Source organism: Sarcophilus harrisii, chromosome X (genome assembly GCF_902635505.1).
Source record: "Sarcophilus harrisii chromosome X, mSarHar1.11, whole genome shotgun sequence".
Classification (NCBI taxonomy): Eukaryota; Metazoa; Chordata; class Mammalia; order Dasyuromorphia; family Dasyuridae; genus Sarcophilus; species Sarcophilus harrisii.
Genome location: NC_045432.1, coordinates 15209986 through 15237392, shown reverse-complemented (window position 1 = coordinate 15237392; position 27407 = coordinate 15209986). Strand labels below are relative to the sequence as shown.

Below are 27407 nucleotides of genomic sequence, written 5' to 3'. Positions count from 1 at the left end.
GAGTGGCCATTGTGAATGCTTCACATGACAGGAGTCCAACATTTGGTACCAATCGCTCTCCTCCAATCTTAACATGTTATGCTGAACCCCAAACACATCACAAGCCACCTCACAACTCATGGAAGTCATATCTTATGTCTTAGAATCCTCATGCTGGGTTCCCTGCTTTTCCTGAATCTTCTGGGGAGGGGAGGGAGAGAGACAGGGGAGTGTCCCATTCCTTGAGGCTACTTCCTCCCTCCTGAGCCTGTAGCTCTGTATCCTGGTCTCTTTGGGGTGTGTCTCTCTGCTTCACCACATAGCCTGTCTTTCACTGCTTTAAAAGCTATATGGCCAAAGTGGTGGGGGAGGGGGTGGAGAAGAGAAATATCTTCCCTCCCCTTACGGAGATCTCTATACAAGATAGTTTTGACTACTTTGGATTTGTCAGGGAGCAGTTACTTAGAGCCCCTAGAGGCAGGGATCGTTTTTTCTCAGCCAATAGTGTTGCTTCCTTTTTGGATTCAGTTATTCCCAGTTCATTAAGGATCAGAGTGAAGATCGGTCTTTTACAATTAGTTTACACTTAATCAATATCTTGGGATTATATTCTTAGCCTTCCATGACTACATTAACTGTGTGGGAGGGGACGAGAGGAGGTGATGGCGTGGGATGCCGGGCCTGGGATTTCATTGCAAGAAAACTCGGATTAAGCAATGAAAAAAAAAAAAAAAGCACTAAGTTTAGAAGCGGTTGCTGAAGTCTCTCCCCAGCTTTAGGTGTAGAATTTTCTGTGTGACCTTGGCCAAGTTCTTTCCCATTTCTGGGCCTCAGTTTCCCGCTCTGGAAAATGACGGCGTTGGACTAGGTGGCCAACTCTACCCACCTAAGTCTTTTTAACACAGGCGGCCAGAGAGCAAGCGGGCGGAGAAACCACAACTCTCAGGCTGGGACACCAGCCGCTCCGCCTTCCTTGCCATCGCTGGGCCTTATGGGAAGCATAGTCAAGCTCTCCCTTAGTCTCGAGGCCGTGCACGGGGACGCAGACTACAATTCCCAGGAGGCAGTTCGGCAGGGCGGGATCGCCGGCCCCGGTGGGCGGGAGCTGGCAGTGACTCTGTAGACGTGGGAGAGTAGGGCGGGGTGCAAGCAGGTGTGGAGATCCTGAGCCCGAGGGAGCCCGAGCTCTAGGGATCCTGAGTCGGGCTGAGGACGGGCGGGGAAGAGAGGGGAGGATTGTGGGCCGGGCTTAGGGCACCCAGCTCTGCCGAGGAAGGGGTGGCCGGGAGCGGGGAGAAGGAGGGAGCCGGCCGGGATTGTCCACGATGTGGCTCAATCCGGAGGAGGTGCTGCTCAAGAACGCGCTCAAGCTGTGGCTCCTCGAACGGGCCAACGACTACTTCGTGCTGCAGCGGCGCCGGGGATACGGGGAGGAAGGCGGCGGCAGCGGGGGGCTCACAGGTGAGCTGCTCCGGCCCCCACCCCAACCTCAACTCCCTCGACTGTCCGGCTGTCGGGCTGCGCCGGGGAAGCAGGTACCTGCTCGCCCGCCCGGCCGCCCGCGCACCGCTCGCCCGCTCGCGCCCTCGTCCGCGCGCACACCCTCGCCATCCACCCCCCCTTCCCCCACTTTGGCCATGCTCTTTCCAGTTTCTCGTTGGGAGAATCTCACTCTGGAGCCTCCTCTTTTGGGGGGTGGGAGGTCATAGGGTTTCTTACCCTCCTCCCCCCCATACCAACCTCCTTCCCTTCTCGGTAGGAAATCTTTCTTGTCTTTTCTTTTTCTTTTTTTTTTTGGAGGGGGAGGGGAGGGCTTCAGACCTGAAGTGAAATTCTTAGGTAAGTGCACCTTGGCCACCCTCTCATCTGTAAAGAGGGGAATTAGCCTGGATGAGGTCGGAGGTCCCTTCGAACTCCCATAAAAACTAAGGTATCAGTGAGCCAGGTGGGGTAGGTAGCCTCAGAGGCCTCTTCCTGCTCTAAAGCTCAGAATCTCTTTGTGACCTTGGATAAGTCACTTGCCCTCCAAAGGCCTCAGTTTCCTTTATTGTAAAATGAAGGAATTATCTACTAGCTGGCCTCTGAAGTTTCTTCCAGCTCTCGATCAAGGATTCCACATGTGACCTTGGGCAAATCACTTCCCCCTTCTGGGCCTCAGTTTCCTCCTCTGTAAAATGAGAGGTTTGGTAGATGGCCTCCGATTCACCTTCCTGCTCTGGAACTAGGATCTGCCATGTAACTTGGGCAAGACTCTTTTCTTTCCTGGGTTTCTTTTGTCTTTTACAAAATGAGGGGGCTGGCCCTTGAGGTCCATTCCAGTTCTAGATCTGGAATCCTCCATGGGATTTTGGGTAATGGAACTTTCACTGACCATAATTTCCTCATTTGTTGAAAAAGAAGACATTGGATCACATGTCCTCTGAGATCCCTTTGAGTTTATAAGGATCCTATGATCCCTGGAAGCTTTCCTTTGAGCCTTTTAATATTTCATGAATCCTGCACTCAAGCTGTCCGTCTTTCTGCCTTTGCTTTTGCCACTGACCAGCCCAGTGTTTCCTGTATGAGATCTTTTGTCCCATTTTATTTTTGTCCCATTTATCCCAAGGCATTCTGGGTTATATACTTCATTCCAGTCACAGCCACCATGCCCACTGGGTGACACTGATGCCATATAACATCACTTGAACAATGTTACTAATCAAGACGATGAGGGTTTTGCATCAGAGAAGAGTTTGATATCATTGAGAGCATTGCAGGATTCCCCAAATACCATCTGACTCTCTTTCCTTGTCTGTTTGACATCAGAGGCTACCTCCAAAAAACCCCACTCTGTTCAAGGAAGTAACCCTGAGTTATAAAAGGCTCTGCAAATGGGCACAGCACTGATGGGTTCTGTCAATTTGGAAAACCTCCCAAAACAGACTCAGTAGTACTGAGCTGCATCTGCTACCAGAGGCCCAACTTTGCTAAGTACACAAAGGTTCATCACCAACAACTTGGATGCTCACTAATGAATTCTTTTGACTCTGGCAATCCATGAGATGGTTTTCTTCTGGAAAAATCAATGAAAGTCATATTTTTATAAATCAAATCACTGTACATATAACCTCTTCATAGATTAGTTTGGAGTTTCATTTTACATAACTTAAAAATAGTATGCATGTTCAATAAAATTATGCAAATATCGACACTTTGCAGTGCATAATAAATGGAAGCCACCATACTTTGGAGAATGCAAAGGACCATGTTCTTCTTAAGTACTTTTGTTCAGGGAATTAAAAGGAAACCTGTGAATCACAAAACCTTACTTAGTTTTTATGACATTGGAAAATACACATTTGTGATTCCTAAAAATTGTTTTATTCTTTTATAGTGCCCATAGATGAATAAAATGACAGATTAGCATTGGAAGGGACCTCAGACATCATTTAAACCTCTCATTTTTTAAAAAACTTCAGCTCCTCAGGGCCAAGAGATCATTATATATTTCAACAACAATACTATATGATGACCAATTCTGATGGACGTGGCCATCTTCGGCAATGAGATAAACCAAATCAGTTCCAATGGAGCAGTAATGAACTGAACCAGCTACGCCCAGTGAAAGAACTCTGGGAGATGATTATGAACCATTACATTGAATTCCCAATCCCTATATTTTTGCCCACCTGCATTTTGGATTTCCTCACAGGCTAATTGTACAATATTTCAGAGTCTGATTCTTTTTGTACAGAAAAATAACAGTTTGGTCATGTATACTTATTGTGTATTTAATTTATACTTTAATATATTTAACATCTGGTCAAACTGCCATCTAGGGGACGGGGTGGGGGAAAGGAGGGGAAAAATTGGAACAAAAGGTTTGGCAATTGTCAGTGCTGTAAAATTACCCATGCATATAACTTGTAAATAAAAAGCTAGTAAAAAAAAGTTCAGCTCCTACGTAGGTCTTTATTTCAGTAGTTAGCATACTTTCTTGATTGTATTCTTAGGTACTTTGTTTTAAAAATTAAAGCTTTTTATTTTCAAAGCATATGCATGGATAATTTTTCAACATTGACCCTTGCAAAACCTTGTGTTCCAAATTTTCCCCTCTTTCCCCCCAACCCTTCCCCTAGATGGCAAGTAATCCAATGTTAAATCTAATATATGTATACATATATATATATACACACACACACACACACAATTATCTTGCTACACAAGAAAAATCAGATCAAAAAGGAAAAAAAAAAAAGATAAGAAAGAAAACAAAATGAAAGCAAACAACAACAAAAAGTGCTATGTTCTGATCCACATTCAGTTCCCACAATCCTCTCTCTGGGTGTAGATGGCTCTCTTCATCACAAGATCATTGGAACTGGCCTGAAACATATCATTGATGGAAAGCGTCACCTCCATCAGAATTGATCATCATATGATCTTGTTGTTGCTGTGTATAATGATCACCTGTAAACCTCTCATTTTCCAGTTGAAATCCAGAGGTTAGGTGATTTGCTCAGAGTTAAACAGCTAGAAATAGCAGAGCTGCAATAGCATAAATACATGAAAAAGAATTAACTGTTTACAAAATTATTCTTTATCTTCTCTAAAATCCAACTGATATCTTATTAAATGTTTTCTATGTGCAAGCTACTGGCCCGAGAAGTGTGTGAAAACAAGAGGATGATGGGAGACATCATTGGGTAATGGGAAAAGGCTTGAATTTGGAGTCAGAAGACTTGGGTTCAGATACTGGCCTCTGTGTGTGACCTTCGGTAAGTCACTCTTTCCTCTTTTGGGGCCTCAATTTCCTCCTCTGTATTATTAGGGTATTGAGCTATATTGTCTCTGAGGTCCCTTTGAGATTCTACCCCCTCATTTTTACAGAAGTGAAAACTGAGGCCCAGGGAAGTGAAATTGATTTGGTCAGTCACATTAAGTCACATTAAGATGCAGAGCTAAAACCTGAACCCATGTTCTCTGACTCCAAATACTCCACCTCCCACCCCTTAGTTTCCTCTATGATCTCTGAGATTCCATCGAGCTCTATATAAGTTTATAATAATAGAAACTCTTGATCTCTTAGGGTCCCCAATTCTAGCATCTTCGCATAATTCCAGTATGAGCCTCCAAGACATTGGATGCTTCAGTCTTTTAATAAGGTTAAAAACCACATGGTCCCTGCTGTCAGCCCAGAAGCTCCATATATCTCGCTGCCTTTTATTACTTCCCAAATCTCTTGAGTAAGACAAAGAAATGCATTGATCTGGGGAAAATGTACCAAGATTTCCGCTGTACAAGTCAAATTGATATGCTCAATGTGAGTAGGCCCATTGTGAAAATAGTGACCTTTATTTTTCCAATCTGATTGTGTCATCTGTAATGGTTCATATTAATGGTTGAGACAATCACTTAACAAGTATTTAACTTTTAGCTTTTTATTGACAAAACATATGCCTGTGTAATTTTTCAACATTGACCCTTGCAAAACTTTCTGTTCCAAATTTTCCCCTCCTTCCTCCACCCCCTCCCCTAGCTGGCGGGTAGTCTAATATAGGCCAAATATGTTAAAATATATTAACAAGCAAGCATTTATCAAGCATCTGTGTGTCAGACATTGTGCCAGGGCTTCAAAGAAAGGCAAAGGACGGCCCTTTTCTTCTGGGAGCTCAGTCTAGTGGGGGAGACAACGGGCAGACAACCACGTGCAAAGTAGCTGTAGATGGAGAAATTGGAGATGATCCTTGGAGGGAAGGCAGTAGAATTAAGAGGGATCCAAATAGTCACACAGTCATGCCACTGTTTCTAAACAGGTTGGGAATAATAAAATAGATGGCCAGGGGCCCATCTAGAAAAGTCTTCTCATCTTTGGAGAACTGGCTGTGCCATCTGGTGGGTTTTGTTTGTGTTTTGGCCTGGAACAACTCATTAAACTTAGGTAAGAAGTTGCCATCTGCATGGATGGATAGACCCAGCTGTGGGAACATTTCTCCTTAAAGTACTGATTAAGAGTATCAAAGTGACAACTAATACCAAGAGGTCCATGGGAGTCTGAGGGTTAGTCTGAGAATAGTTTAGAAGTTAGCATTTTGAGATCCTTCCCCAGTGTGGACCTTTTCCCAGGCTTATTTTTGTAAACAATCCGTCCTTAGGATATTGTAGAAATCATTTAAAACATTAATGGGTTGTTGTGGACACTTACATTGCTTTTTACTGATGTTCAGGATGCTTTTAACATTGTGATGTGTGTCCTAGAAGATTTTGCCAGTGTTTTTGTTGATTTGTTTTATTGTTGTCTCTTGTTTTTATAGCATAGTTCCTCCATACAGTGACTCTCCCATCTCCCCACCCCCCCTTTTTTTTTTTTAATATAAAAGACAGTTAAATGAAATCAGCCAACACAGATCCAGGAATTATAGTCCAACTGTGTTCTGCATTGTCTCTTTCCCTACCCCCTCATCTGTCTAGTAGAGGGATACCTGTTGAATCATCTCTTCCCTTTTCTTAGATAGCAATGGCAGCTAAGTGGCACTACAATGAACCAATAGTCAGGAAGACTCATTTCATGGTTTCAGATCTGGCCTCAGACACTTCCTATCTGTGTGACCCTGGGCAAGTCACTTTACCCTCTTTATCTCATTTTCCTCAGCTGTAAAATAAGCTGGAGAAGGAAATGGCTAACAACTCCATTGTCTTTGTCAAGGAAACCAGAATTAGGGCATAAAGAGTCGAATGTGACTGGAAAATGTCTGAAAATCTTGGAATCTGGCAGCCTTTTGATATTGTTTTAATTTACCTTGTCGTGGTGAATATTGTTTATAGGATCACAGACTTTTTTAGATTTGGAGCTAGAAGGGCCCTTGCTTGGATGCCATCTAGTCCAGCCTCCCCCCATTTTATAGAGGGAGAAATGGAGATCCAGAGAATTGGGAGAGCCCTCAGAGGCCAGCTAGTCCAAACCATTCCCTTTACAAAAAAAGAAACTGAATCCCTGAAAGGGGGAAAGTACTATATAACATAAAGAGCACTTACTTTGGAGTTAGAATCTGGATCCAAATCCTTCCCCTGACATTTTGTCTGTGTGACCTTGAGTAAGTCACTTCTCCCTGGACTTCAGTTTCCTTTTCTGGAAAATGAGGGGAGTGGAGTGGGAATGAACTAGGAGGAATCAGGAGTCCTTTCCAGATCTGTGTCCAAGATCCTCTAAGTTATTTGCCCCAGATCATAGAGTAAAGATTTAAACTCAGGTCCTCTAATTTCCCATTCAGTTCATTATTTTCCTTATTGTTTTAGGTTAAAGATTTTTGAAATATTGGAAGTGATTTTCCTTAATTTGGTGGAGTAATTAGTACTTGGAAATTTTGCACTTATTTGCTTTTAACCTTTGCTCCTTTAGGCTGATCAGGATAATTTTTCTCTCTCACCTAAATATAGCACTTTCATAGATTGATTGGTTTAGAGCCTAATTTTACATAATTTAAGGATATTATGCATGTTCCTTCAAATTATGCAAATGGCTACAATTTGCAATGCATGGCAGATGGAAGCTACCACACTTGGGGAATGAATAGGACTGTTTTCTCCTGAAAACTTTTGTTCACGGGAATTAAAGGGAAACTTGCCAGGCCCGACAACTTAGTTTGGATGGTGTATCGGACATAGATTTTTATGGCTTTTCAGAATTTGGTTTATGCTTTTCAAATATCTATAGTTGAATAATATCATAGTTTAGAGTTTGGGTTGGATAAAGCAGAACTGGAAATATATATATAATTAAAATGAACTTGAAATCAGAAGACAGAAATTTGAATGTAGGTTCTGCCCCCTCTGAAACCCAGCATCCCCTTTTGTGTATCGATGGAAATGTTGTCTCAGAGGGTCAATTCTTATTCAGTTTTTCATTTCAGAATATGTTTAGTAATCAAAGGCTGGCCTTGGAGACCAGACATCTTGGGTTCGGATTTTTTCTTCTTGATCTGTAGTCCCTCAACTTCTGAATGTGTCTTTCCAAGAGCATTAATATAGCCAACTCAAATGGAGAGGATTCTCTTTACCCGTCTTAATGTGGTTAACTTGGGGACACTGAGAGATAATGACTTTGCTCAGGGTCACATAGTCAAAGGGGATCCAATGTAATTCTTAAACCCAGGTTTTCATGATTCTGAAGCCTGCTTTCTCTCCACTACATGAAAGCTTCTTAAACTGTGAATTGTGATACTTTATGGGGTCTTGTGACTGAATGTGGGAGTTGGGAAATGATCATTTATTATCAGTAAATGCTTGATGTGTAGACGTATTTTATGTACCTATATACCCAGGGTCACATAAAAAGTTCTAGGGTGGAAAGTGGTTGTGAGTCTGATTCATTTTTTTCTCTTTTTTCTCCCTCCTCTGCTCCTCCTTTTATTTTCTGTTTTTCCATTTCTCCCAGAAAGTCAGGGCTTTAGTGTTCCCTGATTGATTCTATCCCAATCATCTCAGCAGCTGTTCCAAACCCTTTTCCCCTCGGACTCCCAATACAATTCTGTCCCCCTCCTTGGCCCTCGGCAGATGTCTTTACCTCCTACTTTAATGACTAAGTCCAAATCATCCATAGGGTATTCCCTCAACACTTCTTCACACTTCAGAAACTGCACTACTTAATCATCTGACTTTCTGACATCCTTTCCACCCTTATTCCGGTCTCCAAGGGGGAGGAGGAGGAGGAGGAGGAGGAGGAGGAGGAGAGAAAACATGCCCTTTCTTAACTTGGGTGGGTCCTTTGGGCCTGCTATCTCCTCCCAAAGTTTGCCCTTTCCTATCATTCTCTCTCCCTTTAATTCCCACCTGTCTTTTGACATGATCAGGCCCACCTCCTCCAAAATGAGCCTTCACTTGACCCTGCCATCCTTTCTGTCCCTAGTAAACTGAAAAGTACAGTCTGCTTGATTATTCAGTTCTCAATACTAACCCCCTTCCAAACTCGAGTGAGGAAAAATTGGAAGTGCTCAAAGTCATGACCTTTTCTCACACTTTTCTTTTTCTTTCTCTTCTTTTTGAAGGCTCCTTTCCTCGGCTTATCTTGTTAGCTACCTCTTCCCTGCCTACTGCTTCATCTTGTGGATACAAGGCATTGGAATGGAGGAGACCCTCAAACAAGCCCTTTGTCCGTTGGTTCTGTATGACCTTGAGTTTGAGAACTTTAGCTTCTCCCCATGCCTTCCAGATCCTCAATTCTTTCCCCAGCAAGCTCGCGGCCTTGCTTCTTCCTTTCAAAACAAAACTGCCAATAGTTAGAACTCTTCCTATTGTAATCAGCCTTTTTCTGAAAAATGTCATGGCAGATTTTTATTTTTACATATTGTTCTCTCCAACAAACCAATCTATTGAAATGTTTGTGCAAATATTTCCTTCCCTGTATAAAATTGTTATCTTCTTCACATCTAAAACAGTTATTTGAGGGTGAGGCACTGAAGGGCTGTCTCGACTTAAAGTCCAAAGATTGCTCCCTTACTGAAAACAACAATGAAAAACCACAGAGAGGTGTATAATGGAAGCATGCACTTTTTTCCTATTTATAAATCAGTAGCAGTGCTCTCTGCCATATGTATGCATGTCTTTGTATATGTTTATAGAGACATGTGTATATATACATATATATATATGTATATATACACACACACATAATATATAGATAGATACACATATGTATGTATGTATTGGCTAAGAATGAATTATTTTCTTTCTTCCCCATCCTTGTTGAGTGTTTATTGTAAGAGCCAACACTACACAATGAGTAATAGAATCCTGAAGGATTGTGCCAAAGGATTTCTTCTATGTTCTACTGCCTGTACAGACCTTACTATTTATATGATTTTAGTTAGGAATCTAGATGTATTAGAATAAGAAAACATGATAGGTGTATCTGTAGAAAGAGAGGAGGTGGAGTGTTGTGTATAAGAACGGCAAGAAGCCCAATTTGTCTGGATTGTTGAGTGATTGAAGGGGAGGGATTATATAATGAGGCTGGAAAGGCAGGTTGAAACCAGGTTATGAAGGACTAAAAGTAACACAGGAAAGAATTTGTTTTGTGTAGAGGTAATAGGGAGCCCCTGGAGATTCTTGAGCAGATGAGTGACATGATTAAAACTGTTCTTTAGAAATCTCACTTTGGGAGCTATGTGGAAGATGAACGTGATAGCCAAGAGGTCAACTAAGTGGTTATTGGAAATTGAATGGAAGAACTGAGAAGTGTCATAGCCTGTGTGGTGAAGTGAGACCCTTTTCTGTATAGAAATGTTGGGGTTCAAGGGACCTTCAAAATGTTGGGGTTACAGATCAGTATCCTGAGATGTCTTAAGTGAATTTGCAGCCTCAGACCCATCTCTAAGTCAAGGGGCAAAGTTTATTATAACTGTAACACCAGTTAGAGCAGGCTAAATTCCAAAAGAAGTTTAGTAAAGAACTAGGAGCAGAAAGATCAATTTATAGGGAAAATTTAAAGAAACCAGGTGCTTCATGTCATTGATAGGCTGATTTTGTGGCTTAGAGATGAAGTTGAGGAGTGGTCTGGTTCTGACTTTGTGCACAGGTACAATACCCATAGTTCTCTGGGTAGAGCTCATGGGGAAGAGGAACCTTCTGGAGGTGCGTTTTTAGAGCTAAAACATCACTAGATCAAGTGGTGGACACCCAATTTTGTTCTGTGCCTGCATCAACTTTAAGCACCTCATTATTGTTGCTCATTAGTCTCAAAAATTCTGTTTTTACTGACCAACAGGCTGTTATCTGACAGCAGTATTTTGGGGCTTAGCATCCTGGTCAGATAGAAGAATATCATTTTTAATTAGACTACTCCCAAGGTCCTGACCTTAGGGTTATTGCTTCAGCCTTCCTAAGGACTGCACCACTTTATTCCCCCTCAAGCATTTGGGATCCATATTCTTTTGGGGGCAAAAGGATGAAAGTCTCATCTTCTGAAGCTGCTTCAGGCTGATAAGGGATGTAGTGAAGACCCTGCCTCGTGAGGTCCAGACTGAGGAGGGGGGATTTGAAGAGGGTAGCGGTGGCATCCGGGGGTTGCTGAGCTCAGAATCAGGTAGAGGAGAGTATCTAGGTGGAGCAAATAGTTGGAGGGACGTGGCTTGGAGCCTAGAAGAGAACAAAGCTCATGAAAAGGTTGAATGACGGTTGGCATAGAAATAGGAGCAACAACACCGTTGCAAGTAGAGGCTCTCTGTTCCTACGGTAAAAGACTTGGGCCATTACTTAAGTATTCAATTCCAGAACAGTCCTTATCAAATAAAAGCATTTATAAGGAAACATGTCTGTACCACAGAACATACAGTCCAAACATCTTATTTCCACACTAGGAACAAACGTGAATAAAATTGACTTTTTCATTGAAATAACACAAAATATCCCAGTAAGTTACATCCCTGTAAGAAAACTGCACTAAAATTCTCTCTAAACCATACTGAAGATATTTCATACTTAATTTCAGTAATCAATAGGATAACAGGGCTCACACAGTTGTATCAATACCCAAGTATCCTTATATCATTTTAAAAGATTTAAAAACCTTATTTCATACAGATATATATATCTAGTATTAGGCAAATGACTGGGCCAAATATTTATTTACTCAATTATGTAGTATATAATGACTACATATTTTCAGATTAAAAATATAGTAGGATCTTGCGTATTTGTATCATGCTTATGGCTTCTACTGACCATTTGCTCTGATTATAGAAATTTGCTATAAGAAGAAAAAGCAAGGACATGATTATAATTGCATCAAAACAGATCCTTCAGGCCTTAGCCTGAGAGCCCATACAAGACAGAATAAAGCATCCTTCCCTCAGTTTGACTTTGGGCAATAGTCACCAATCATGTAGCAACAATTCCACCTCATAACCAGACTCGGGAATAATCAGTGAGAAACATTCCTGTTCAAAAGAACACAAGTGGGAAACTGAGTCAGAAGGATCTGACCTTAAGCAGAGACCAAGGTTGTTTCCCAGCTCTCACCCAGACATAGACCTCCATCTCTGACAGTTCTGGGTGGCATCCCGTTGAATAACTTATGGCATTTCTCTCAAATGGTGGATTACAGACATAATGATCTATCAATCATAACAGGCTCAAGAGATTTTATTTCAGATAGCCAATTCTACTATTCACAGCTTAGTTAGATACGTTATTTTTGCTCTCATGAGGTTGCAATAAACAATAAAAGTTTATCAGGACTTGGACCCATGAAAATTTTAATCTAACATCTTTCAGATGTTTTTTTCTTCTTCTTGAGTTTCAGCTCCTCCTGGGGCAAAGACCAATCATTAGATATCATTTCTATATAGTAAACAAGCTTATAGATTCTTAGTAAACCCATTCCTTGTGTAATGAATGTGGTCAGGGGTCGGAAACCTCCCAAAATGATGAAAAGTCTCCCAAGTGGATGAAGGAGTGTTTATTATGTTCTTGCAGGAAGCGGGCGAGTCCTTATAGTGGAGGAGTGTGCTTTTATTAACCATGTACCACCTAGTCTCCTGCCATGCATTCCCAATTAGTTAATAATGTGCTGACTAACATCACCTTCCTCTCCACCTTCTTCATGCCCTCTTAGACATGTTCCCTTTCCCTTGTCATGCTTTCCATGTTCTAAGATGGCAGAAAATTCCCAGGGAGTGTGTTGGTTAATTTGCAATTAGTCCATTAAGCATATTCATTCCCCATTTGCTGGGTCATTGACCCCGACTAGTTTGAGCCGGATCAGGGTCTGTGGTAAGACAGTAGTTGAAAAGGATGCATGGACCCATTTCTAATTGGCTGAATCCACCCGTTAAAACAACTTTGTGAATTTCTTTCAAAATTCTAGCTCTCTGTGACTTGCTTATTCTGATGGATTCTAGAAAATAGGGACCCAGAGAAGGGGCAGAGCTTGCTGTTCCTATGTGCCCACCCCAAATATCCTCAAGGCTGTTGTGAGCTGGGCTCTTTGATATCTTCTCCCACTCCGTGAAGGGGGAAAGGGTGCTGCACACCCTCATACTTGAAGGCAAAATGATAAAGCTTTTACCTCATCCCTCTTTTTCCACATACAGTAATTACCAAGTTTAGGTTTCAACGTAATGGCGATAACTCCAACAATCTTTAATAGCCAACTAGTCTTAGCTGGAATTACTTCAACTTTCTCACAAAGGTGGAAATGCCTAATTCCCTCAATGACATTTACAAAACATCCTAAAATAGGGTTAGCAAGGCTCATGAAATACATTTTTCACCTTCTTTAAGTTGTTCAATTAATTCTTTCCTCTACCTGTTGCAGCTTTGGAAGTTCTCAGGGATGGTTTGGACTTTCCCTCCTGTCCCTTAAATCAGTGGTTCTCAAAGTATAGTCTAGAGAATCCTGGGGCTCTCTGAAACCCTTTTAGAGGGTCTACAAATTCAAAAATAGTTTTTATTTCCAATATGGTAAATGTCTATAAATATAACCCAGATAAACAAAAACACTTTGGAGAGAGCCTCAATCATTTTTAATAGGATAAAGATACTGAAGACAAAAGTTTGAGAACCACTGCCTTAAATGTTTCCCTATTGTTTTCGGGAGAAAATAAGATAATTCTTAAAATTCAGAAAGAATAGAATCACAAAAATGGATAAGAATCTCTATAATTTACAGTCAAACTTGCAATTTTAACATAGCAATTTTAAAAGATTGATATAACTTTGTGAGAGTCCCTGAATTCTAACTAAGATCTTCCTTCCAGTCAAACTCAACTATCTTTTGATTGTTTTCCCAATTCATATGAACCTTTTCTCTTTTAAGAGCCAGGAAATGGTTAAGTGCCCATTTTTACTAACAGGGCCCCCAGAAGTCTGACTTCAGATAATACAAAAGCAGGCTATTTGCTTGCAGAATTTTTAAAGTAGCAGCAACAGCAAATTGCTTTTCTGTTTTCCTAAAGTTCCCAAACTCTTACATCTTCTGTTAACACTGTCAGTGCAGATAGATTACATCTTATATATTACTTTGGTGGGCTTTAATTAAAGCCTCTTTTAAACTGCTTTTACAATCATGGCCCAAATAACAAGTTTCACTGAACTGAGTATATTTTCTTTCTCTTCCCTCCATCCATCTAGACCTGCTGTAATCAAGGAAGGAGAGAAGGAGAAAAAAAGAGAAAGAGACTCTCTTTCCTCTATGCGTTGTCCTCCTAGTCTTGGGGAATTCAGACATGCTGAGGTTAATTTAGTTGAAAACGCTTCCAAATTACATGCAAAAAATCATTTCTCTCACCATTGGGATTTTATGTTGGTCAGATCTAAAAACTCATATAAAATTATCAAATATGAAGTAATGACATCTAATAAAAGTTAACATTTATAAAGCATTTGCTTTATGCTAAGTAGTTTTATAATTATCTGATCTTCATAACAACAACCATTAATATTTCTCCTCACAAATCAGAAAACTGGGCAACCAGATAAAATAATTTGCCATAAAGCCACATAGCTAATATATTTTTGCTGTGGAAACAGAGAGTGGTACAAAGGCAGAGGCTGACTGGTTCTCCCACCTCCCACTGCCATGCTAGGTGCTCCTAGGGGCACGGTTTCTTCTCAGGCAGTTGCTGTACACAACCTGCTGAAGTTTGGGGTGGTTTGGGCCAGGATCTCCCCTTGGGGGTAGTTTCGGGTGCCAGCTGTGGGACCTAATCCACTTCAACCTTTCTCCCCTAAACTGGGTTGCAGAGCTTCTAGGGCAAGGTATGTGGGGTCCCCACTGCAGTTGTCTCTTCTGCTTTTACCAGGTGGGGCAAAATTTGAGTTTCCCACAGTTCTTTAGCATTTTCTTTTCAGCATCTCTGATCTGAGATAAGAGGGACTACAGAGGGACAGTGAGCTGGAACTATTCACGTTAGCAATCCCCACAACTGAGATAAACTCGAACATGCTGAGTGATGAGGATTGTGGAGAAATTCCATTAGTACCTTCTGGGGCACTTTCCCTTTTCAGCATTTTTCTTTCCCAGTAGAGTAGAAGGACACTCTAGACAAGATAGTAAAGGAAGGGTTAGCAGAAAGTTACTATTTACCAACTAACTTTTCTACCATGTCCAATGAAACTGTTAATCTTGTCATTTGCTCTTAAAACCTTTTAAAATTTTTTTTATAAGATTTGATCCTTATTTCTTTCCTCAAAATAAATTCTATAGAATGTTACCTCAGAACTTTAGATGTTTCAGGATGGGGTGAATTCCTAGAATTACCCCCAGTGTTTCAGGGATTCTTTCCTTCATTCTTAAAATGACTAATTGCCAAACTCCTTAATTATTACTCTCAAAACCTTTGAGAATATGCTTTTTTTTTTTTTAGCAATTTTATAATTTTAATTTTAATTAACTAATTTTATTTCTGTAGCCTCCAACTTGGCCAGAACTGGGTCCATGGGGGGGAAAAAGTCAGGTATTTCCCTTTTTGAGATGGAGTTAGGGATGTTAATTTTTCCCAGTGTTATAACCACAGCATAGATGTGTATTCTTGATGGTTGTATTTTAAATCTTTATAGAACAAAATCTAGCTCACAGCACAAACATGACACAGACAAAATGACATAGAAGAGGACTGTCCCATCTTTATCACCAGCCATAAAATTCCTATTTCTGTAGCATCTCACCTCCTTCGGTATCCCAGGGAGGGGAAAACAGACAAGTGTTCCCCTAGACCAGGTGTCCTTAGTCAAGAGGAAACATGCTGAACATGGAGCTCATTGAGGATCTGCACAAGCCTTCCTAGGTGTTGGAGGGTGTCCCAGATATAGAATAAAGGGAGTAAAGAATGGAGGGCTTACCTTGACAAGAGGGGAGTGAGCCAGGGGAGAGCAGACTGTCCCCATAGGGGCCACCAAGTGTTGGGGTCCCAGGCCAGCATCACGTGTGTCTCAAATGAATTTGCAGGCTGGGACCTATCTCCAAATCAAGGAACAAAGTTTGTTATAATCGTAATGCTAATTAGAGCAGGCTAAATTCCAAAAGAAGTTAGCAAAGAACCAGGAACAGGAAGATAAATTTATAGGGAAAGGTAGGAGAAACCAGGGACTTCATGTCATTGATATGCTGATTTTCTGGCTTAGGGGTGGAGTTGAGGAGTACAGGTGCAGTAACCATAGTTTTCTGGGCAGAGCTCATGCTGGGGATTGGATAGGTGGGGGAATCTTCCAGAGGTATGTTTTAGGCCTAAAACATCACTAGGTTAAGTGGTGGACACCCAATTTTTTTCTTCACCTGCCTCAATTTTAAGCACCTCATTATTGTTGCTCATTAGTCTCAGAAACTCAGTTATCACTGACCAACAGGTTATTATCTAACAGCCAACAATATTTATGGGCTCAGCATCCTGGTCAGATAGAAGAATATTGTTTTTAACTAGATCACTCCCAAGGAGGGTTACCTTAGTGTTATCGCTACATCCTTTTTAGAGGCTACACCACATCAGAAAGAAGGTCCAAAGGCCCTACCATAAGTGCACTGTTTCATTTGTACGCCTGTGTCTTAACTGTTAGCAGTTACACCAGGGGGTTCCATAACAAGCCCAAAGCCAGAGATACTGTAGCCCCTTGTGGAGCATGCCTCAATGAGAAGTGCCTAGGCTCCAAACAATTGCCTTGTTCCCTTATCTCTTGTGACACCAAGAGTTGCATCTCCAGGTTCCATTCCAATAAATTTAGCTTCAGATGTAAGTTTTAGAAATTTTGCCAAAAATTTTTGTTTTTATTTTATTCTAGTGTGACCACTGAGTTAAAGTGCAGTCATTCATCTAAAAAACATTTACTACAAAGTGATGGAGAAAAACGATGACATTCCCCCTTCCCATCTCATCCCTGGTCCCTATTCATTGTTACTTTTTGTTCTAGCTCTGACGTAAGAATTGATTTTTTTTCTCTCAATTTCTCGAGATGATAATTTTATAATGATGCATTATTTCAATGTGGAAAACAATTCTCATGTTTTTATATGTACTAATCTTTAGGAACATAGTGGTATCCACATGATTTATTTGATTAAGAATTCATTTGTTCTTTATTTTTATTTCTTTTCTTTTTTTGTTAAGGTAATCAGGTAAAGTGACTTGCCCAGAGTCATATAGCTAGTAAGTGTCTGAGGCTGGATTCGAATTCACATCCCCCTGACTCCACTGTGACTTGTAGAGGGCTGGAACTCTACAGTGGTATACTTGAAACAAGGTGTTAACTCAGTTGAACTGATGAGATAATGGTTCTCTAGTATGCATATACATAGTACTTTGTATGGTGATGTAATGGTTCTCTAGTTCACACATAATCACTAGGCTGTAATGATGTAATTGTAATAGGGTATTTAAGGGCTGAGAAGGACTGGAAATGGCACATTCCATTTTTGACCAGCCTCCTGGTGGCTCTCCTGCCTTCACCAAGGCCTGGCCCAAGGACTTCCAGAAATCTAGCCCGAACATTACACCTACCTGCTCTTGTTCTTATATATTTTCAATGTGAAAACCTAATCTATTGTTTCTGATATCAATTAGTTTTCTTTTTTTAATTTTATTTTTTATTATAGCTTTTTCTATACAAAGCATATGCATGGATAATTTTTCAACACTGACTTTTGCAAAACCTTCTGTTCCAAATTTTCCCCTCCTTCCCCCCACTTCCCTCCCCCAGATGGCAGATAGTCCAATACATGCTAAATATGTTAAAGTATTTGTTAAATACAATATATGTGTATATATATATATATATATATACATATATATATATATATTCTATGATCTTATGATAATGACTACCACTTATTACTGAAAACCACTTGATTAGCCAAAGATGGAGAATGATAGAATCTAGAGTCAGGAAAAACTTTGGAAACCACTTAATATAATCTCCCTGCCACTGGGATCTCCTATGCAGCACTTACCACCCAAACCAGTAGCTCTTGCCCAAATATGTGTGGGAAAGAGTTCCCTGATTTAGGAGATGCTGTATCCTACCACCCTAGTTCAGGCCTTCAGCACCTCTCCCTTGGGCTAGAATTTCTTCTTTTACCCAGACTTTAATTGGTTTGGGTTGTCATTGGGACTTCCATCTTTAACTATTGTCATTATTTACTTCTCTAGTTTTGTCATATAACAAACTTATATCTGAGTCTACATGGCAGGGATTAGGGGCATGGCGATCTCCTCCACAATCCAGAAAATCTACACACAATTTTTTGGCCCTCCTTTCTGCCAGAGAAGAAATCTTTTGGTTTTGTGGGTGGATATCATTTTCTTTTTTTCTTGTTATTATACAATACTATACATATATTTTATACATTTCTGTATACATTTTATACATTTATTTAATGTATTTAAGTACATTTAAGTAACTTACCAAAAGTCATACAGCTAATGTCTGAGGCTGGATTTGAACTCAGACCTTCCCAATCTGGCTGTCTTAATGTGATGTACATTTATATATATCTGTGGCTTCCACAAAACTCCCCTCATTCCCATTTAATTTCATATGCCGACCCATGATATATAGAAACTACAATGGGGAAAGTCGAAATATAGAAGGGATAATTATTCATACATCATTTTTGCTTTCCTAAAAACAGAGAATCATTACATTTCAGTGTTAGAAGGGCAGGGGGGCATGGCCATGTAAGGAAACACGGAGTGGAACAAGGATCTCCTCTTCCTATTATGTATTGTCTTCCCCCATTAGAATGTAAGCTCTTTGAAAGCAGGGACTGTTATTTTTTTTTTTCCTATTTGTATTTGCATGCCCAGCACTTAGCACAGTGCCTGGCACATAGGAAGTAATGCTTTAAAAGTGCCTATTAACTGACTGATTCTATAGCATACTGTACAAATGATTACCTCATTTTTGCTTTAAAATCTTTGGTGAGGAGAAATCCACTTGCTGGGCAGCCCATTCTACTTTGGGTGGGTCTAATGGTCAGGAAGACTAGGTTTACCCCTCAGTGGCTGAATAGAACATGTTTCTAGTGGACTGGATTTGGAACAAGGGCCTTATCTGATGCTTCCTCTATAACCTGGGGCAAGCCACTTAATGCCTCAGGCCTTGGGCCTTGGGTTTATTTTGAGCTGCTGTCCTTTCTCCTCACTTTGGCCTAAAGTCCTTTCCAGGTCTAAAGCTGATTGCCAGGCTAATCCTTTTTCCACATGACTGTCTTTCAAATATTTGATGAAAGCTATCATGTCCTTCTTCACTTTCTTTTTTTCTAGACCAAACATTTCCAGGTTCTCTAACCAGTCCTCATGAGGCTTCCTAGCTTTACTTCCTGAAATGTGGCACCCAGAGCTGAACCCCAAACTCCACTTGCAGCCTGACTAAAAGTACAGCAATACCCTCTTATTCTTGGATACTCTCAAATACCTAAGTGGCTTTGGGATCTCAGATCTGATTTGCACATTTCCTTCTACAATGTATGGGGAAGGGAAGGGAATAAACATTTATGTGGCCCTTCCTTTTACCCAGTGCTTTAAAATATTACTCATTTGATTCTCACTACAACCCTGGGAGATGAATACTATTATGATCCTCATTTTAGAAGTGAGTAAACTGAGGCAGACAATTTAAGTGACTTACCCAAAGTCACACAGCTAGTGTTTGAGGCTGGATTTGAACTCAGACCTTCCCAACCTGGCTGTCTTAATGTGATGTACATTACAACTCATCCATGCCTACTCCTCTGAGGTGCTTCTTACCTATGACCTTCCATAAGTTCACCACAAAGGGCCCCTCCACTATGCTAGAGACCTTCCTTCCTTCCTTTCTTTTGGTTCCACAAAGATCCCAATGGGGCACTCACCCACATAACCAGCCCATTTTTTTTAGCATACAAATTGCTCAACGACATTTCTTAATCCTCTTCTTTGAAGTTCCTCATTTGTTGTATCCTGTTCATCTCCATGATGAATTGCCCTGTGTGTGACTCTTTTGAAGTGTTTTCTTTTTTGAATTCATTTTTTTCAGTTCCAAATTCTCCCCTCCCACCTTTAAGAAGGTAAAAAATTTTAATTCTTCATAGACTGTTGTGTTCTATGTCTTGTAGCCATACAACAAAAGGGGTAGACTATTGGTATTAAAAAGATAGGGGGCAGCTAGATGCCCTAGAGTGAGGAAGAACTGAGTTCAAATCCAGGCTTAGATACTTAATACTTCCTAGCTGAGTGACCCTGTGCAAGTTACTTAATAACATTTATTATTAATAACTTGATAACATTATTATTTATAAATAGCATTTATTATTAATAACTTGACAACAACATTATTATTATTATTAACTTAACATTTGCTTCAAAAAAGGATAAACCCTTGTTTCTGGAAGAAGTCTCAGGTCATTAAAGGAGTTTTTCAGTTTCCTGAAAGCAATCCAGTCTAATCTCTTCCCTCCCATATTCTCACTCCCATATAAACACACAGATGGACAGACTAAGTTTTCCATCCACCTGCATGGCATAATCTGGATTTTGCATCCACTTGCTCTTTCGTTTGTGGATGATCAAGCCAAATCTTTGAGTGATTCCACATCATTTCCGTGAGACTCTGTAATGTTTTGGGGATCGATGTGACCAGTATGATGTCATCTGCAAACAGTAGCCTCTCAAGACTTCACTAGCCACAAGTGTTTAAAACCCTTTCAATTTAGACTCTGTGCTAGAGCTCCTGTATTACAGTGGTGAACATTTTTGGCAGATAGGCACCTGCCTGTTTTACATATCACCCGTTTGTGATCATAGGTTCATCAGACAAGATTGTTGGTATTATATCTTTCAAGGAATCTCAGATTATTTTTGTTCTAGGGGTGGGGGAACGCTTTATTAGAACAGAGTCTTCAAGGGCAGCTTCTTTCTTTATCAATTCAAGTCATCAAGAAATATTGTAGAACCTTGTATTCTCTCTGTCAGATATGGGCCAAACCTAGCTACCTGTTTCTGAATATGGCCCATAGCCAAGAATAGTTTTTAAATTTTAAAATCAAGTTTTATTGTATTTAAAAATATCAAAACCATTCTTAGTTTGAGGGCCGATTCCTCCTTTTCCATTTTTTTAGAACCAGTTGCTTAATAGCAAAAATATCTCCTGTGGAATATTGTTTGTGAAAGCTTGCCTATTTGTTATCCCTTGTCTAGGATGCCCTTGATATACATGTAAATGATTCTCTCTCTTTTTTTTTCATGTAGATGATTCTCAAAGAAGTTTAATAAAGGTAGAAAAGTAGACACATGGCCTAGTGGTTGTTAATGTTCTCTCACTTGTCTTTATTATAATTTATAAAGTCTGAAATTTTCCCCACACCTTTGCCATCTTCCTTTCTGACATTGTTTCTTAGTTTTGTTCTTTTTGGTACCATTGAGTACCTGTGGACATTGGCACATTTGGAGGCTGTGGTGTTACAGTTCAAATGTAAAGGCTGCTGTTCTCAAAGGTGAAAATAGATTAAATAATAATAAAAAGTTTTGCAGATAATTTACGCTTTTCTTCTGTTGTTCTTTCATTTTCATCTTTAAATGACCTTGGGGTGACTTTGCTTAGTTGGGGCCCTTGCCAAGCTTTCTTTAAGTTGGTTTGCTGTTCACTGCTTCTTTATGAGCTTGATAAGGGTGTACTGTACATAATCTTTCATTATCTTTGTGAAATTTTACAGACAAGTTTATATTCTAAATAGGCTACCATTTCTTGTCTTAGCAAGTAAGCCAAGTGTTTTGTGACTAAGATGTTTCTTAGCCTCTTTTGGGCTCTTGGATAAAACAATTAATTTATATTGATTAAACTTGTAAATAAAATTATGATTGGTTATTATTTCTACTGTCCATTGCCTAGTTTTCATTATCAATAGCTGGTTTAAATATATTAGGATTGAGTTGTTTCAGGTGCATGTCATATCTTTTTTATTGCTACTCTTCTTTCTAATCTTTCACTAATTCTCATCGTTGGTCTAACAAGTTTGTCATCTAACGATACAAGGATTGATTCAGGAATGATGGCATGTCAATACTACTCTTTTCTGGTATGTTAAAATAAGACAGTTCTATTATAACATGATAATGAATGTGTAATCCCCAAAACCACTCAGGCAAATTGGGCAAACTACAACTCTGGAACTCTTGGTTGGAGGGGAGGCCATGCTGATAAGGATGTGGAGGGCATAGACCAACCTTTCTCCAGCCATGTTCCTCTTGAACCAGAAGATATGCAATAAATATGAAATTTTATCTTGACAAAGACCAGAAGTTTGCTTATGGAAGGGATTGTCAGAAGGATTGTGGCTTGTGAGTTATTGTGAAGTGGGGCAGTTTTCCGCATTCAACTGGTTCTTGTGAAAGAAATCTTGAAAAAGCAAACTCGAAATGTGCCTTTTCAAAACTTGTGTTGTGACAGAGTTTTGTTTCATGTGATATTATGTGGTGCTGTTGGTGTCCAACAACTACCAGTTCCTTTTTCAAAGAAAGTATTCATGATGTAAAGGCATGAGACTTCTAGCCTACAAGTTTTTGACCTTTCTCATTACTTGTTGCTTACCCTTGATTTTTGATATTTTTCTCATCATTCTCACTTTTGCAATGAAGTCATCAAGCATCAAAGACTAGGTTGGTTTAATGTCAGCGGTCTTATTGAGTTCTTCCTGGAATTATTCTTCCCGGAATTACTTTATCTCTTCATTCCCTGTCCCCAGTGTGGGGATACAGAAGATGCATTCGTTTCCTTGTTTTTTTTTCCCTCAAATCCTTATCACAAGATATTGCAATGTGTCCTAGCCAAATATCCCATAACAAAGGTACTTCTTGTTACCTTTAGCCCTGCAACAAAACTAGATTTTCCGATTTCTTCCTTTACCTTGTCAGAGAGAACTTGTGTACCATATTCCTGTATACCATTTATCTTTCACTTTCTTCTCTCTGATGCATTATGGTAAGAATGTTGAGATTGCCATGATTTGTTTCTTTCAGTAGCACTTCTGCTTGGTTGTTGGACAAGAATCTCACCTTTGGAGTACTGAAATCCAAAACTTGTAGGTGGTCTAAAAGTTGTGTAAATTCTTAACTTACTCCACCTCCTTTTCTGCAAATGTCAATTTAGAAACAGAAGGGGAGGGTCATTTTACATTTTAAAAATTTTTCCTGAGTTGCTGTGGGCAAAGAATTGATCAGCACGTAGCCAGACTACCATAAGCCTCTATACTGAACTACTCTGGGCCTTGGAAATCAATATTGGTCTGTTGCTGTTACTGTCATTGAAGGCTTTCCAGTATAGGCTTTGGGACGTAATGCTTTTCTCCATGACATTGGTGTTCTTGGCTGACTTATCACACCTGTAGACTCATCTTGGGATTTAAATTCATTAAAATCTTAAGATTATTTGCAGATACACAACTATCTAGCTGTAATTGCTTTGTAGTGGATTGTTTTTCATATGGTATGTTTCTATTGTATGAAATCATTTCATAATTTTCATATTAAGTGAGCACTTAGTAGCTAAGTAGCAGCCATAAATGGGGTTTTGTATTTTTCTTATTCTTGCTACATAGAGTATGCCCCAAAATATGCACCTTCAGTGGGTTCCTACAAATCAACCCATCACTATTCCATGATCTAGCGTGTGGTAGATTTTGCCACATATTCCATATTCATTGCTTTCCCCATTCATTTTTGTCTGCTGGATGTATTCATTATTGTATTTTCATTCTTGTACATCTTTTTGTTGAAGTTTTATTCAGAGTATTAAATCTCCTTCTGTTATTAATTTTCTATCTCTTTCTTACAAGACTTCGAACTCTTCCTTTATAAATTTCACTGCTCCATTATTTGGGTTTTGAGTATTTTAAAATGATTATGTTCTCCTTTTGAATACTACCTTTTAAGCACTATTTTCTTATTTATCCCTGTTAATATTTTCTGGTTTGAATTCCTGGACTACCACACGGCTGTTCTTTGACCTTCTTCATGCCAGTTCCAGGGCAAATACCCTTCCTGTTCTGTCTCCCTTCCCCTAAATTTCTAACTCTGAAACCAGTAATCAAATCAATGCTACCATTCGTTGAAAGGATACTACTGCTTTTCTTGAGGAAGTTCTAGCTTTATACATTTTGGTCTAGCCTTTTGAGCTGCTAGGTGGCACAGTGGATAGAGAGCAGTGGGCCTGAGTTCAAATGGCCTCAGACACTAGCTGTGTGACTGTAAGCAAATCACTTGAGCATATTTACCATGGTTCCTTATCTGTAAATTGAGCTGTAGAAGGAAATGGCAGGCCACTTCAGTATCTTTGCTAAGAAAACCTCAAATAGGGTCAACACAATACAATTAATCTCAGCTGAAATCTGTCAATGTTTTCTGTGTTGAATGGGAGACTATGCCATATGAGGATTGGGTAAGGGATCTGGGGATGCTGGCCAAACAAACATGAAGAGTTAGAGGGAGATATGATAACTGTTTTCAAGCATTTGAAGGGCTAGCATACATAAGAGGAATTTATGTTCTGCTTGACCCCAGTGTGCAGAACTGGGAACAGTAGATATAGAAGTTCCAAAGAGGCAGATGGGAGGAAACACTTTCTGAGAAGTAGAGTTTTCTAAAAGGAAAAGGGCCTGCCCCTGGAGGGTCTCCTTTTTGGCCAGTCCTCTAGTTGATACGGACTTTCTGTGCAGGTTGAATTAGATCGCTTTCAGGTTCTCTTCCAACTCTGAAATGTGCTTCCTCACTCAACTGTAGTTGGATTCTGTTTTTTATTCCATCCCATAACCAGATTTATCCCTTTAAAAAGGGATTTATTGTTGCCTTTTGTTTTTAAATCATAGCATTCTCCTTTAATCTCTTCTTCTGATGTTAAACCTTTGCTCATAACAAAGAAAGACATTTACACAAAGCTGACACCTAGGGTAGGTCTGATATTGTATACTTCCTTTCCACTGAGAGGAAAGGGATATGTATCTTTCCTTCTTAGTTCTCCTGTACCAAGATTGTTCCTTGCAATTTACTAATGTTCTTCCTTATTTGCATTGTTAGTCATCATATTTATTATTTTCTTGGTTTTGCTTTCTTCACTCTGAATCATATATAGAATTGTTTTTATATATTTTTGTGCCTCATTTTTTGTTACTTATGGCCCAGTGATATTCCATTCTATTCATATAACACAAACATGTTTAGTCATTTCCCCAATTAAAGAGTACTCATTTTATTTCCAGGATTGTTTGGTAATCTGTTTGTTTTGCTGCCATAAAGAATGCTGCTATTAATATTTCGTCATATATAGAATTTTCAATCATTGATTACCTTGGAGTATATATATGGAGTTAGAGGGATTACTGGGTTAAAGGGTATGAACAGCTTAATGACTTTTCTTGCATAATTCCAAATCGATTTCCAGAATGGTTGGACTAACTCTGAACTCTACAAACAGTATATTAGTATACCTGTCTTCCTTCCCACAGTCCCTCTAACATTGATCATTTCTGTTTCTCATTGCCATTGCCTCTCTTATATTTGGAGTAAAGTCCATTTGCACTTAGTGTTATTAAGGTTAATTTGGTCTTCAGTTCTTTTCTTGAATTCTTATTTGGTTTGTTAGAATGAAATACCAACTTTTATTACTTGTCATTAAAGCATACAACAATAGTAAATAAGATTCATATATTTTATGCTATTAACAATTTGTTTCTCTAATTCTACTCCTTCCTCTGCCTTGCTACATACACATTCTGTAAAAATAAGAGCTTCACTTTCAGTTCACCTTACACCCCCATGTCCCAACTTCTACATTCTTTTTCTTCTCTATCTATATTAGTTTATTTATCCAATATGATATTTATATTAGATTAAGTTTATCTTAGTTTAAAAATGTATGTATTATCTCTTTTCATTCCTGAGAATTTATTTAGCTATCCTCCAATGGATGAGCACCCATTTTCTTAACTGCTTTGTGATCTTACAAAAAATGCTGCTCTAAATATTTTAATAAATATATTTTGGACCTTTCCTTTTGCCTATGACCTCTTTGGCGTATCATGCCCATGGGTGGCATTGATGGCTCAATGTGAAGTTTAAAGTCAGTGGGATCATAATTTCAAAGTGTTCTCCTGAAAAACTGGACAAATTCATTTCTCCATTAACAGTGTATTAAGTGTCTTTCAGCTTCTTCGTTAAAGACTCCATATTACTGAAGTGTGCTAGAATCACAGTTTGTAGTTTAAAAGAATTCAAAGAGAAGCTCTTTAAGTCACAAAAGAGTTTATTTATGCCATAGTTGATGGACTAGTCCCTAAAGAGAGTCTAGCAATTAGAAATAGTTTGGGGAGTTTTGTGTACTGAAAATTTGAGGTTTCGCTAGTAGGCTAACAGTCTACAAGGTTCTAAAGGATAAAAAAGAAATAAGAAAGGAACCAGGATGTCTTTTCATCCAGTTAAGGAGACAGGATGTCTTTTTTTTTTTTTTTGCTGAGACACTTGCCCAGGATCACAAAAGTAGGAAGTATTAAGTGGCTGCGATAAGATTTGAACTCAGGTCCTCCTGATTGAAGGGCTGGTGTTCTATCCACTGCACCACCTTGCTGCAAAGTAAATTAAGATGGCATTTTTGTAGAGGACAAATAAAGAATAAACAGATAAGAGGTTTTATTGCTCCACATTCCTTAGCTAGTTAAGCAGTTTTGAGTAGACCTTTGGCTAGGACTCCTCATCTTCCCCCTTTCTATGTTTAGGGGAAAGGAAATTCTGGGGATAAGGGCAGGAGGTCTTTGTCTTCTGCTGGAACTGTGGCTGCTTCAAGCTGGGAGAGAGCATAGAGTTAAGTCTGCCTTACAGGAAGGGTCCCACTCAAAAGAGTGATGAGCTCAAAAGCAGAGTCTAGAAGCTGGTTGGAGCAGCATCCAGGAGCAGCCCTATAACATAGGGCTGACCATCATTTGAAGCCTAGAGGAAATAAATCTAATAAGCAGAGAGTCAGGGACTATAGCACTGCAAACAGTAAAGGGATTGCCAAGGGTACATGTGCCAAAGTTTTTAAAAGGAGTTAGGTATTGGTAGAGAAGATGACAGATTGAGTGAGGTCTCCAATTGGAGGCATTTCTCTTGATAGAGACTTCAGAAATATAAAAGTGTATCCCTCTGGGGCATAAATGATGCCTGAAGTCAGGCTTTATCCTGATCTGACCAAAGAATTATCCCCTCCACTGACAGGAACCCACAGGGTGCAGCTGGGAGAGCTGGAGAGAAAATACTTAAGAGTGGAGCTTTCATCCTTGGGATATGTGGTTAAAGGGGCAGGAAAAAATAGCTTAAGAAGTGTAGGAGAAAGCAGTTGACTTGGAGAGAGTGTGATCAGTTTTCTCCGCCTTCTCTTAAGATTGAGGGTGCCAGGCAGAGTAGAGATAATTAATTTTAAATGCTTCTGCCATAGTTTGGCTTATTTCTGATGTGAAGGCT

At 39.6% G+C, this 27407-nt stretch overlaps 1 protein-coding gene across 4 annotated transcripts in view; it reads left to right on the top strand.

Annotated features, from left to right (window-relative positions):
• The first annotated feature begins 1128 nt into the window (after positions 1-1128).
• Positions 1129-27407, top strand: part of TBC1D8B (TBC1 domain family member 8B) — a 119278-nt gene continuing 92999 nt past the window's right edge. For 2 of the 4 annotated variants that reach the window (XM_031945132.1, XM_031945131.1), the window contains exon 1: positions 1129-1440. In XM_031945132.1, the coding sequence (XP_031800992.1) occupies positions 1305-1440 (136 nt within the window). In that variant the 5' untranslated portion in view covers positions 1129-1304. The remainder of the gene's footprint in view (positions 1441-27407) is intronic. The other 2 variants (XM_031945130.1, XM_031945129.1) reach the window with 1 other exon arrangement.